The sequence below is a fragment of the Pseudorasbora parva genome, chromosome 12 (assembly GCF_024679245.1).
Source record: "Pseudorasbora parva isolate DD20220531a chromosome 12, ASM2467924v1, whole genome shotgun sequence".
NCBI classification, from domain to species: Eukaryota; Metazoa; Chordata; class Actinopteri; order Cypriniformes; family Gobionidae; genus Pseudorasbora; species Pseudorasbora parva.
This window is the reverse complement of record NC_090183.1, coordinates 44,673,776-44,687,984: the sequence shown is the minus strand read 5'-3', so window position 1 is coordinate 44,687,984 and position 14,209 is coordinate 44,673,776. Positions and strand designations below refer to the sequence as shown.

Here is a 14,209-nt window from a genome sequence, read left to right as displayed (position 1 = left end):
TGTGTGTGTGTGTGTGTGTGTGTGTGTGTGTGTGTGTGTGTGTGTGTGTGTGTGTGTGTGTGTGTGAGTGAGTGAGTGAGTGAGTGAGTGATCGATTGATTATGTGAGTGAGTGATCGATTATGTGAGTGGGTGAGTGAGTGAGTGAGTGAGTGAGTGAGTGAGTGAGTGAGTGAGTGAGTGATCAATTATGTGAGTGAGTGAGTGATCGAGTGAGTGAGTGAGTGAATGAGTGAGTGAGTGAGTGATCGATTATGTGAGTGAGTGAGTGAGTGAGTGAGTGAGTGAGTGAGTGATCGATTATGAGTGTGAGTGAGTGAGTGAGTGAGTGAGTGAGTGAGTGAGTGAGTGAGTGAGTGAGTGATCGATTATGTGAGTGAGTGAGTGAGTGAGTGAGTGAGTGAGTGAGTGAGTGAGTGATCAATTATGTGAGTGAGTGAGTGAGTGAGTGATCGATTATGTGAGTGAGTGAGTGAGTGAGTGAGTGAGTGAGGGAGTGAGTGAGTGAGTGAGTGATGTCATCATTTTGATAAAATACTGTCATTCTTGTGATCATGTGTGTGTGTGTGAGAGTGAGTGAGTGATCGATTATGTGAGGGAGTGAGTGATCGATTGAGTGAGTGAGTGAGCGAGTGAGTGAGTGATCGATTATGTGAGTGAGTGAGTGAGTGAGTGAGTGAGCGATCAATTATGTGAGTGAGTGAGTGTGTGTGTGGGTGAGTGTGTGAGTGAGTGATGTCATCATTTTGATAAAATACTGTCATTCTTGTGATCATGTGTGTGTGTGTGTGTGAGTGAGTGAGTGATCGATTATGTGAGGGAGTGAGTGATCGATTGAGTGAGTGAGTGAGCGAGTGAGTGAGTGATCGATTATGTGAGTGAGTGAGTGAGTGAGTGAGCGATCAATTATGTGAGTGAGTGATCGATTATGTGAGTGATCGATTGAGTGAGTGAGTGAGTGAGTGAGTGAGTGAGTGAGTGAGTGAGTGAGTGAGTGAGTGAGTGAGTGATCGATTATGTGAGTTTAGTGATCGATTATGTGAGTGAGTGAGTGTGTGAGGGAGTGTGTGAGTGAGTGAGTGAGTGAGTGAGTGAGTGAGTGAGTGAGTGAGTGAGTGAGTGAGTGAGTGAGTGAGTGAGTGAGTGATCGATTATGTGAGTTTAGTGATCGATTATGTGAGTGAGTGAGTGAGTGAGTGAGTGAGTGAGTGAGTGAGTGAGTGAGTGAGTGAGTGAGTGGGTGATCAATTATGTGAGTGAGTGAGTGATCGATTATGTGAGTGAGTGAGTAATCGATTATGTGAGTGAGTGAGTGAGTGAGTGAGTGAGTGAGTGAGTGAGTGAGTGAGTGAGTGAGTGAGTGAGTGAGTGAGTGAGTGTGTGTGAGTGAGTGAGTGAGTGAGTGAGTGAGTGAGTGAGTGAGTGAGTGAGTGATGTCATCATTTTGATAAAATAATGTGTCATTCTTGTGATCATTTGGTCAAAACTAATGCCAGGTGAAGTACGTTTCATAGTTATTTTTCATCTGTCAAGATTCACTGAGTTATTTATTTAATTAAAGGCACTGTCCTTATGCTTTGTGAGTAGATGCCAACAGCAAATCCCTAATTCAGCAAACAAAAAAAGACATGCATGCGACAGCAAATACAAAACCACAATAGAAAGCTTCAAAACAAATGACAATTACGGTCTCATGGCAGCGCCCTCAGGACAGGGCTGTAATTTCATTATTGCTTCATTTTCTTAGGAAATAATGAGCTGATAAGGATCATGTTTTGTTTGCGTCTCACAAAAAAAACACAATAGAGAAAGCATGTGAAATGACAAGACTGGAAGGCTATTTAATGGTCCTCAAAGCAGTCATTTTGACCAAAAGAAAAATATTTATGTGATTAATATTTCTGTTTTGTTTTATTTTAGGAAAACGACATCCAGTACTATGACTCCAAAGCCGACTCGGATGTTGTAAGTGACAGATATTTTTATTTCTTTTGTGCTGTTTCAAATGAAAACTGTTCATTTTTGTTTGTGTGTCTGAGTCAGGGTTGGGTCTCCTGAGTTATAATAGAGCAACTAAATTCTTCTCTGGGACACAAATATTCATGTCACCGTGTTTTTATGTATCCATATACTCAGTAACAACCTTTTTATTGTATAAGTGAAAGGTCACAGTAACTCTCTTCAGCTCGATGATTGATTTCACACTGTAATATCAGGCCGGATGAATAGAGGAGGAATGGAGGTACAATAAGAGAGAGAGAAGGAAAAGTATAAAGCCCAAGAAGTCATAAATCAGAGAGCGATTTTGTGCGGTAGTAGCGCGGCAGGCGTGTGATTAATGATTCAGCACTTTAGGGGCTGTCAACGTCTCTAATTGGAGGACATCGCTCATCGTTAAATGGGCCAAGGGGACGGCAACCCACCTGAGACCCTCATGACCCCGACCTCGCTCCCTACCGGCCCGAGAAACGCAGGGTCAGAAAGTGCGCAGAGCTTGATTCCTTTATACGCTCAACTGCAGACACACACCTGCATGTCTCCAAAAATACTTATCAGTGTTTGGACAGCTACTATATTAATACAAATATAGCAACTTTAGAAAATATTTTCAAATCTTTTGAGGTTTATAGAATGTTGAATTCTCCAAAACTGCAGCTCTTGTGGGCTGTTCCTGGTCTGCAGTGGTCAGTATCTATCAAAAGTGCTCCAAGGAAGGAACAGTGGAGAACCGGCCACAGGGTCATGGGCGGCCAAGGCTCAATGATGCACGTGGGGAGCGAAGGCTGGCCCGTGGGGTCCGATCCAACAGACGAGCTACTGGAGCTCAAACTGCTCCAGAAGTTAATGCTGGTTCTGATAGAAAGCTGTCAGAATACACAGAGCAGCTCAGTTTGTTGCGAATGGACCAGTCAGGATGCCCATGCTGACCCCTGACCCCGCCGATAGCACCAAAAGTGGCATGTCAGCATCAGAACTGGACCACGGAGCAATGGAAGAAGGTTGGCTCTTCTAATTACAGCGAAGGAACGCTGAGTCGCTTCATTGAAAATTACTGTGTTATATAGAGTATTATGAGAGAGAGATCGACTAAACGAGTGTATTACCTGTATCTGATATAGCATTCATTCTTCAGGTCGGTGTCCATAATAGTAAATAGTAAAAAAATCAGTTTAAATATCCGCTAAGGAAAGCGATATCTTTGCCCTTTTAAAAGATTTCCCAACTTCCTTGTTTACAGCCAGTCACTCATAAAGACATCTCTGCTGTTATCTGATGGTGTAATAATGTGACTGTCACTGAAGTCCAAATCACAATCACTAACGGACCCTTTCTCAATACCAAATACAGCATATATAAAATAATATTTATTGAGCGACAATATTTAAATGATCAACAATAGCCAATATAAAAGACATAATGAAATAAACACAAGCAAACATCCAGTCAAACATACAAAAGCTGCTCTAGGACAGAATTTAGGATACATTTAAAGTTATGAAACTAAATTTTTCCCCTCCATCCAAATCGATTTGCTCTGAAACAAGTAATAGATTAATAAGACCAAAGATTCCACGTTTGATATTATACCTTATGTTTTATCTTCCCGAAAGATTGTCTGAGATTTACATGAGCTCTGAATGGCTGCTGACGGCCTGGAGCTCGCATCTAATTCAATTGTCAAATATGCGTAATGTTTATATATAAGTTGCATATTTGAGGTCTAAATAACTACATCCTTGGCTAAAAATCTCTTAAATCTACATTCCACGGTCCAGTGGTGCGCCATTGTTACACTACTATTTTTAAAAATCTAGATGGTAAACCGATATCTTAAAGTAATCAAAACTAAAAATTCATAGTACATAATCATCATACAGATGGTTCAATGGCATAATCTTTAATGGATTATGTCGCCACGTTATTTACATTCTAACACCAACATCTGCCGGTTGCCAAATCCTATAATGTACGAAGAACAGAAGAGTTACAGGTTCATAAATGTCATGTACATGCTGGAGAGGAGAGGAGAGGAGAGGAGAGGAGAGGAGAGGAGAGGAGAGGAGAGGAGAGGAGAGGAGAGGAGAGGAGAGGAGAGGAGAGGAGAGGAGAGGAGAGGAGAGGAGAGGAGAGGAGAGGAGAGGAGAGGAGAGGAGAGGAGAGGAGAGGAGAGGAGAGGAGAGGAGAGAAATGATAGTGAATGCAGATTGACACACGGTGTAGGTGTTTTGTGTCTTGTGTTTCTTGTGTTAAAACATGGAAAAAAATATTATGGAAGTCAACTGGGTCCATCACTTGTTGGTCTGTTTACCAACATTCTTCAAAATATCTTCTTTGTGTTCAGAAGAAGAAAGAAACTCATACTGGGTTTAGTAAACGATGACAACATTTTCATTTTTGGGTTAACTGTCCCTTTAATGTTGCACTGTAAAATCCAACAGTGATTATATAACTAACACCTTTTCGTTAACTTTACTTAATGTCTTAGCTTAATTTAAAACTACTATTCACATATACTAAACCTTGTTACTCAGAAAAACCACATTAAGATTAATTCATTGGTTTGAGGTTTTGTCATTTTGATAAGCAAAGAAAAACAACAACTCACCATTATGGTGATCAGTGTTCACTTTTGGTTGGTTCATTCATATTATTGTAAGTATTTCCCTATTGATGGAGTGATGCAACAAAAATTATTTGGTTTCAAAGGAAGATAAGTAATAAATAGGATGCTTTTAAAAGTTGACCTAGCTTCTGACTAAATAAATAACTATAGTTAAAACACAACATTGGTAATAATAATGGTATCTATATGAAGTAAGAAAGTAAATGATCAAGTACTCTTTTAGTGGCTTGTGTAAGTGAACTATGCTAACTAAGCATTTGTTAGCACAACTAACTGTTCCTATTTCACATTACTTAGTCTTTTAAGTCAATCGGTTTGCATGCTTTTTTTTAAAGTAAGTCTAACTTATTCGATTTACAGTGTGTCAACAATTTTCTTTAGTGTGTTATGTTGCTGTTTGAGCATTAAAGAGGCTTGCAACGTTATGAAGCACAAAAAGTGTTTTCTTCTGGAATGAACACGTCACAAAATTACTCATTTAAATAATTCCCACCCCCAAAAAGATGTCGGGCTGGTTGAGTTAGTTAGTAGTGTGTTGAAACTGGCAGTTCTGGTAAGGGGAGGGGCATTTCCCAAACACGCTCAAAGCGCTTGACCAATCACAACACACTGCTTCAGCTGACCAATTAGAGCACATTGTGCTATTTTAGAAGGAGGGGCTTCATAGATGCAGGAACTAAACGGAGCGTTACTGACAGACTGGGAAAAATGAGCTGCAACAATGGGAAAAATGTTTGCATGAAACCTGTTCGGTTAGAGTAAAAAAAAAAAAAAAAAATCAAGACTTTGTAAAAGGGCATAATATGGCCTCTTTGAATAGTAAGAAGATTTGCTATTTGAGCTGGGTTTAGAAAATCAAATGACAGTGTTGTCTATGTTTATAAACATAATTATAAGGCTTATGTTGCACTCATGCATGCAAACACACACACACTTAAAAGACAAAAGTGTTAAGGTGCGATTGAGAGAGTCCTCAAAATGTCATATTTGTCTCTCTCAACCTTTAATTAAACCTTCAAAACAGGGTGATAAAATTAACAAATGAGGTAATGAACGGAGTTAAACAGGTGGTGTATGGACGGGGCGAATGAACCAATCAGTGCGTCCTGTGTGGATTTTGAGCTCCTAATTAGAAGCTGTCTTGGGTAATTATGACTGGGCTCGACTGACGGTAAAAAAAACCCTCGAGTGAAGGATAGTCAGGTGGAAGAATAAACAAATAAAGGACACCGAGCTGAGATCCCCTCAAAGACAACTTTTCCAAATCAGTTGGCTGAAACGTGTGTAAACGAGCAGAAAATGGGGGGTAATTTTGTGTGCCGGTGATGTGTTGCCTTGAAAAACACAGAAATGTTTGTTATCAGGGTGATGCGGTCATTTATAGCGTTTAATCTCTCGGTTTAACAAGTGATTTTATGCATCAAATCAGAATGGATCTTTATGTAAAATGTCCTTCTAAAGAGATTCAGTGTTTGTTTTCATATTAAAGCATTGCAAATTCCTCCACGTCCGCAGCACCTTTCCTTTTTTTGATGATGTAACCGTGGCCGTCTGGGTCCTGCTCAATATTAGTGTTATTATTTTCTGTTCAATATGTTTTTGCACCCAGAAATGTCACCTTACTGAAGCAGAAATGCATTGCAAATGTCACTTTTATGTTGGCTTGTTCAGAAGAGCATATAGCCTAACTCTTGGTATTTCTGCAGTATGCATTGAATGCGGTATGAAGATGTTGTCTATGCATGGAGGACCAACTTGACCTTCTACATTTGCCAAAATATGCAATGCACAACCGGAGCACACGGAGCAGAATACTGTATCCCACAATGCAATTGTCCTAGGCTTGACCTTCCATTTCCAGTGTGACAAAAGAACCACAATACCGTAATATCAGCCACCATTTTTATCACTGAAAGTTAAGGGGATATTTCACTCACCATTTACTCGCTCATCATTTACTCTCATAGCTGTATGAATTTCTTTCTTCTGCTGAACACAAAAAATGATCTTTTGAAGAATACAAGTAGCCCGACAGTTACTGTCTGACTTCCATAATATACAAAAAAAGGCTATAGAAGTCAATAGGGCCCATCAACTGTCAATCACTCTGAGTGTGTTTGGGAAATGCCCCGCCCATCACCATAACTGTGAGATTCAACCATAGGCCGTAAAAAATATGGACGACAGTCTTAGTTTATCCCATCCTTATCCCTTTTAATCCTACAATGATTGAATTACTTTAAAGGTGCACTATGTAGTATTTTTGCAGTAAAATATCCAAAAACCACTAGGCCAGTGTTATATATTTTGATCAGTTGAGTACTTACAATATCCCAAATGTTTCCAAATATTTGTAAATTGTGAGAAAATTGCTATTTTAACTCAGGACCGGGACGTGTCAGCATAGCGTCTGAGGGAGTCGCCTGTCAATCGCCTCATATCTGCGTTACCCTCGGTTTTATTCTGCAGAAGCGCTTTACTCTTATCAGTGTCACAGCAGCGCCGAGCGAACGCACAGAGGAACGTCATAACATCACTTTAAACACACGTAAATGTATCTAATATGATAAACAGAGCTGCTTTACCTCATAATCATAACCGGAAAAGCGGATCAGTGCAGGCGCCCGGCGACTGTGTCCCGTCCCGTCATAATAAAAGTCCCGGTGCTCGCGAGCCGTGTGTGTGTTTAACAATCGCTCCAGCGGCCGTGCTCAGCTCCACAACACTCGCTCCTGCTCTGCTTCACTACAGTAACGTTAATAACCGCATCCATCAACATGATTTCTGCCGAGTCCTATTTTCCACCGGCTGTGAGGTGAAGACCACATGTCCCAAGATGCTGCGCTCACACTTGGCGTCATCAAACTACGCCTTTGTTTAGAATAGGCGCCCTCCAGTGGACGGAAAGTTGCATAGTGCACCTTTAAATAAAAAGACTAACACCCCCCCCCCCCCCCCCCTTAATTTTTTTTTATTTGTGCGCCATGCGCAGTATCCTCTAATGATTTACCAGCAAAACTGAAAGGAATGCCAATGGGGTTTCCCATTTCCAAGAGGTTATCGTGCGCCTGCGTGCTCATGTCTCGGTGAGGGCTATCAGAAAACCAACATCTCCATGTTCGGCCCAACAACAGTTCCTAATCGCATTTTAATAGACAATTACAGGCAGGCCATAAATCAGTCCTCACTTGGCAGGAGGCTCTGATTTAATTTTAAGGAAAACAAATAAAAAACAAACAGCCAACCCCAATTAACCCGTGCCTCTCTATTACTGTACAGCGCACTTGATGAAGGCCAGTTTGATTGTGAGATGAAGAATTAAAGAGAGATTAATGAATCACAGCGAGCGGAAAATGACTGAATAATGACAATTATTGCAGAAAAGGTCAGACTGAAGATTAAAGACAAATAAAACCCCTCATATTCTTGCTTATTTTGCATTTAATCCAGTCTTGTGTTTCATATAATAAAAGGGGTATGCATCATGATTTTTATTTCAGGTTCGTTTTTTCACTCTGGGAATATAAGGTCAAGTCGTGGTGTGCATTGCATTGTGGGATACTAGGGATGTCACAATACTCAATATAATATTGAACCATTCGGTACGGCATTCACGGTTCAATACGCGCTGGTGAATTGTGTTTTATTCGGTTTTGCATTTAATTTATTATTTCCATTTCCCTCCATTTGAAATATTGCTCTCAGTTTATTTCGGCTCTTTTAAAGTGTGCCTGTGAGTCTACGCACTTATTTGAGCAAATATTCTATCATACACTCTAAAAAATGCTGGGTTGTATGGACTAACCCAAATATGGACTAACCCAGCGATTGGGTTATTTTAATCCTCCGGTTGGGTTAAATATTTGCTTAAGACAACCCAATCGCTGGGTTAAAACAACCCATCTGCTGGGTTAGTCCATATTTGACCCAACATTGGGTTGTTTTTTACTCAGAATTTTTTAGAGTGTAATAAACTAAAGTTAAGGGGTGTTAGCCTCGTTTTAAAGCCTTGCTGGTTAAACATTTCATTCGCATGCTATGCACTTTTTTTCTATTGAGCGCGCGCACTAAACGTTTGTCAAACACACATGATTACTGCACAGTCTTACTGCGCTAATACAGTCAAACACACACAAGGTTAACATATAAACAGTCGGTTATGTCTAAAGTGAGAGTAAAATCGCGTGCGTCTATATATGAGATGTGAGCAGGTCTTCAATTGACAGCAGCGCAGGCTATAGTGAACATGCTGTCCTTAAAGGGACAGTTCACCTCTAAAATGATGTTAATAAAAACACACCTTTTATACAGTAGCTTTTAATCAATGTTGTTTAATCAAAATTTTAATTTTAGCCTTCATTTATTCATTCAAATTCATACTTAAATGGCTTCTGTACATCTCTGAGCTGCCACTGGAAATCTTTATATATATATATATATATATATATATATATATATATATATATATATATATATATATATATATATATATATATATATATATATATATATATATATATATATATATATAAAATATGTATTTTCTATTATACAATACACTGGGAATGTTTACAAGGGTAAAGTTTTAAGTGTTAGGTTTTAAGTTTTCAAGTCTTTTAAGTAAAATAAAGAAAGAGTATTGCAATAAAAAAACTTCTCCTTAAAGGGGGGGTGAAACACTCAGTTTCAGTCAGTGTCATGTCAATCTTGAGTACCTATAGAGTAGCATTGCATCCTGCATATCTCCGAAAAGTCTTTATTTTTTTTATAATTATATAAGAAAGATGCGCTGTTCCGAGTCTTTCCGAAAAAAGCCGAGCGGGTGGGGGCGTGTCGTGTGAGCGGAGCTAAATAATGACGTGTGCAGCAGCGCGCTGCTATTGTGTTGAGTCGAGTGCGTCGTAAAGCTGTGTCATCCCTAACAGCGGGAAAAAAACTTTATTCAAAATAAAAATATGGCTTTTAATCAGATACAGCCATACATCTATGATCCGGAATCAGACCCAGAGGCTGCAGTTGAACAGGAGCAGCAGCAAAAACGACTAGAGCAGGACGTCTCTATGTGGTACAAGTTATACACTAACTATATAATATGCTTAGCGGCTTGTGTTATTTACATATTTATACTTGAATTATATCGTCGTATTTTTGTCTTTGAAGGTGTACATGTGGGAAGTGCAGGTGTGTTTGTGTGTTTACGCGTGGTTTGTGTAGACAGGTTAAGTTAGTGTTTACATAGAAAGACACGGAATAGTAGCGCATTTGAATGAAGAAGCGTGCTTATTTAGTTCAACATATTTCCCCCCTCTTTGTGTATTGTTGAGTGCTTTTACAATACACAAACATAAAGTTACACATATAGTGGCCAGCTAAACAAATGTACACGCACTACACATCGCATGCTCCATTGATCAATTTCTATATATAGTAATATATATAGTAACTATACGTGATCATGTTTGGGCTACTTGATGAGCATAGACACAGACATTTGAAGCAGTCTAACTCACCGCCCGCGGTTCTAACGTTAGGACTGCTCCATCCTTCAGCATTAGGCAATTGGAAAATCCGGCGTCGAGCTGGGCCTTGTTTATGAAACAGTCGGCACCGAAATGCAGCGAACAGATATAAACATTCGCGCAACTCAGTTGCTGATCCGGAAAAGCAAATTACATCCACTGTTGCCTTAACGCGGGGTTTTGGGGGAATCTGTGCAGGACTGTCTTGGTCTGGCAACCAAAAACGCACTTTTTGATGTCATTGTTAATTGTGCACATTACCTGTGCAGCGTATCCTACGAGCGCTTTGATGGGCATAGCCTGTTGCTTTCGCTCTCTCCCTCTCTCTCTCTCTCTCCCTCTCTCTCACGCTCTTCCGGTAGAATTGTCCGTACGGCCCATACAAGGAAATTCCGCCCCCATTAACGTCAAAGTGGACGCATGATCTCAAAAAACTTGCCGAAACTTATGACTAACCGGAAGTAGTATTTTTGACAAAGAAATACTCCCATCAAACGTCCACCTTAACTTTTGAAACTTTGTCTATGTTTAGTATGGGATTCCAAGTCTTTAACAGTGTAAAAAGATCAGTATGCATGAAACAGCATTTCACCCCCCCTTTAACTTTTTCTGTTCCTGACGCCTAAGAATAGAAAACTAAAACAAACTAACCGAACCGAAAAACCGTGGTTAAAAACTGAGGTATGTATTGACTGTATTGTTGCATCCCTATGGGATCCTGGATGTATCCTGCACATTTTGGCGATTTCTGACTGAATATTGCACGTAGTATACATACTGCAAAAATAGTGTTGGAGAAGGCCGTTCCAACTCAATTCAATTAGCATGCAGTTTACGCATAGACTCAATTCTTATGCTCAGCATACATTATTATGAATACAAACCATTAAAATCCAGTGATTATGGCATTTGTGCTGCCTCGATATTTTCAGTCACTAAAGTTCTTTCAAAGGCAGACTTTTTTCGAGCCAATTTTTGACTGGAGATGCATTAAAATGCTAATGATCAGCCTGTGTGGCGGACTCGAGCAGAGGGTAGAGCCGCCGTCATTTGCCAATCATTGTGCTGATTTATTGACAGGGTTAATCGCCTGAAGGACTTCAATGCCAGTGTGATAGCCATCGCCGGCGCTAATTGATTTTCTGCAATTTGCCAACACTTTGATACCTGCTGTTGTATTGTGTCGTGGATGAATAGACTGGCGATGTATTCCGGCTTTTTCCTCTTAAGAGTCTCCACCTTTGAGTTGTGGAGGCAGGATTACCCCTGTCATGTCTGTGTAATTAGTGTTTGTCTAATTAATCATGGATGCATGTGTGTGTGTGTCTAAATGATTTTCTGCACAAAGGTTTGCTGTGTGTCAATCAATGCTTTCGGCTTGTGTGTGTGTGAGTGTGTGTGCTGATGGTCCTCTGGTTCTTCTCGTTGCAGCCGGACGATGATGATGGAGAAAACCTCTTGGAAAACCCGAACTCTCTGTCTTTGGAGTTTGTGGAGGACATCAACTTCAAGAATAAAGTCAACTACTCGTATACGGCTGTACAGATTCCTACCGACATCTACAAAGGCTGTGAGTGCTGTCGACAAACAGTTTTATATATCATTTTATTCAGCAAAGATGCATTAAATTGAGCTTTTTACAAAAGACTTCTATTTCAAATACACTGCAAAAAAATTCATTTCTTACTTAGTATTTTTGTATTGTTTCTAGTCTAAATATCTAATAATTCTTACATTAAGAAACATTTACTAGACAAGTAAAAATGATTGTCTTGTTTGGGGAAAAAATATCTCAAAATGAAGAGAGTTTTTGCCTTAAATAAGCTTAATAATCGGCCAGTGGGTTATGTAAAATAATGTTGTTTTAAGTTTATTTTACTTATCCCATTAGCTTATTTAAGGCCCCGTCCACACGGAGACGCGTTTAGCTGTATACGTATACATTTTGTACCGTATCAGCGTTTCGTCCACGCGGATCCGGCGTTTTGGAAGCATGAATCCGATATTTTTTGAAACCGGATCCCAAAGTGAATAAATCTGAAAACGATCATCTTCCATTTTCGTGTGTACAGCGAATCCGTATATTTTCTGAAACGGTGATGTCCTCACACTACGTCCAGCACGGTGAAAGATTTAAGGGATACAACTACGGGCACTGGGCATGCGCACATCAATATCACCTCATTTAATTACCGTATCTGCATTACTGTAAGGGTATGTTTAGGGTCAGGGTAGGTGTAGGCGTTAATAAAACACATCTGATAAGTAGCAAATGTATTAATTGTTATTTTATTGTGAGATTTTGCCTCACCTCCGACCACTGCTATACCCCTGCTAGCCACAACTCTTCTTCTCCGTTATTAGTGTATTTCTGTGGCAGAATTACAGCGCCACACACTGGCCTGGCATGCAAACTACATCGTTTTTAGTCGGTTTCGGTAATCTCGTGTGGACGCAGATATTTCTTGAAACGAGGGGAAAAAAAGATCGGATTGGGAAAGCGCTGGCCTCATGTGGACTCTTCATTTTGAGTTATTTCTCTCCAAAACAAGACAATCACTTTTGCTTGTCTAGTAAATGTTTCTTGTTTTAAGATTTTTTAGATGTTTGGACTAGAAACAAGACAAAAATACTAATGCATTTTTGCAGTGTAAATTTATTATGTAAATTAATTTCTATTCATTAAAGAATCCAGAGAAAATTGTGGTTTCCACAAAAATATGAAGTCGCACTGTTTTCAAAAATGTATTGAGGGTTAAATCATTCACCTTCATTTATATAAGTACTTTTTACAATACAGATCATTTAAAGCAGCTTTACAGTGATAATAGGAAATGAATGCAACAAAGATTGTTTTTGCTGAACAGAAGCTTTAGGAAAAAAGCCTACTACTGTAGAAGAAATTCATTTTTATTAGGCCTTAGTAGGCCTCACTAGGCCTTAGCTGCAGTATAAGCTGGCCTCAGCTAGGCACCAAGAAACCATGGTCTTGTAAGAAACATCAAAGTGTGAGAAACAGGAGTTATTACATTAGTTGCAAGGGAGAATGGATGAGAAGAGCTGGGAAACTGTCATGTACTGGGAAGGCGGGGAAGGCCCACAGACAAATATGATACATTGTATTTATATAATTGTGGAAAAACCATGAGTTGACTGTGAAAAGAATGGTGCCCAAGGGATGAGAGAGAGAAACTAGTGGCAGTCGGCCACCATTACAGTGAAGACTAGATAAGTTTATGATTAGAACAACTGTAGTAAAAGTGTAGGGAGTAAAGGCACCTGCCATGAAACCTTGAGCTAGAACTGTATAAAAGTGTGAGCTGAGGATGAGATGGTCAGATGTTCAGCTGGCATCTCACTTTGTTGTTCATACAATAAAGTTAATTTCTTCTGAGACCTGGAACTTCGACTCTGATAGATTTAAAAAGTTAGAGACAAGTTAGAACTTAGAATTTGCCACAACACTACTCACTACAGTATTTTCCACTGAAAACAGAACACTTTTCATGCATTCTTGCCGTTCTTTTACACTAACAAAAAAAATGGCGATGGCACGCACATGCGTATTACGAGTTTAGTCTATATTGGATGTGTATGTGCACGGGCGTGAAGTCTTTCTTTACAGAATTAAACTGTCAATTTCTGCATGCATAATACAGCATTTTTAGTTGTATCCGCAGATCCGTGAGAACAGGAATCATTTTAATAGTGTTTTTATCTCTGCAAAGGAAAAACCTTTTTTGTGAAAAAACTTTTGTCATGTTGGTGAGGCCTTCATAGGCGATAGTCTAGTTGACACAGACTTCAGGGCTGTGTTGTGGTCATGTTTACACTCTAAAAAATGCTGGGTTAAAAACCGCCCAAGTTGGGTTGGAAATGGACAAACCCAGAAAATGGGTTGTTTGAATGGGCCCATTTACTAGGGTTCAAACAACCCAATTTCTGGGTTTGTCCATTTCCAACCCAACTTAGGTTGTTTTTAACCCAGCATTTTTTAGAGTGTATGTGCAGGTCCACCATCTAATCTGGATACGGCTCGGCCCCGACTGACTATGGAAAACCTTGTG

The 14,209-nt window shown here is 39.7% G+C and overlaps 1 protein-coding gene across 2 annotated transcripts in view; it reads left to right on the top strand.

Annotated features, from left to right (window-relative positions):
• The window catches only part of cacna2d2a (calcium channel, voltage-dependent, alpha 2/delta subunit 2a), a 320,181-nt gene that overhangs the window by 195,561 nt on the left and 110,411 nt on the right, over window positions 1-14,209 (top strand). For both annotated transcript variants that reach the window (XM_067460456.1, XM_067460455.1), the window contains exons 5-6: window positions 1,920-1,964; window positions 11,574-11,712. In XM_067460456.1, coding sequence (XP_067316557.1) covers window positions 1,920-1,964; window positions 11,574-11,712 — 184 coding nt within the window. The remainder of the gene's footprint in view (window positions 1-1,919; window positions 1,965-11,573; window positions 11,713-14,209) is intronic.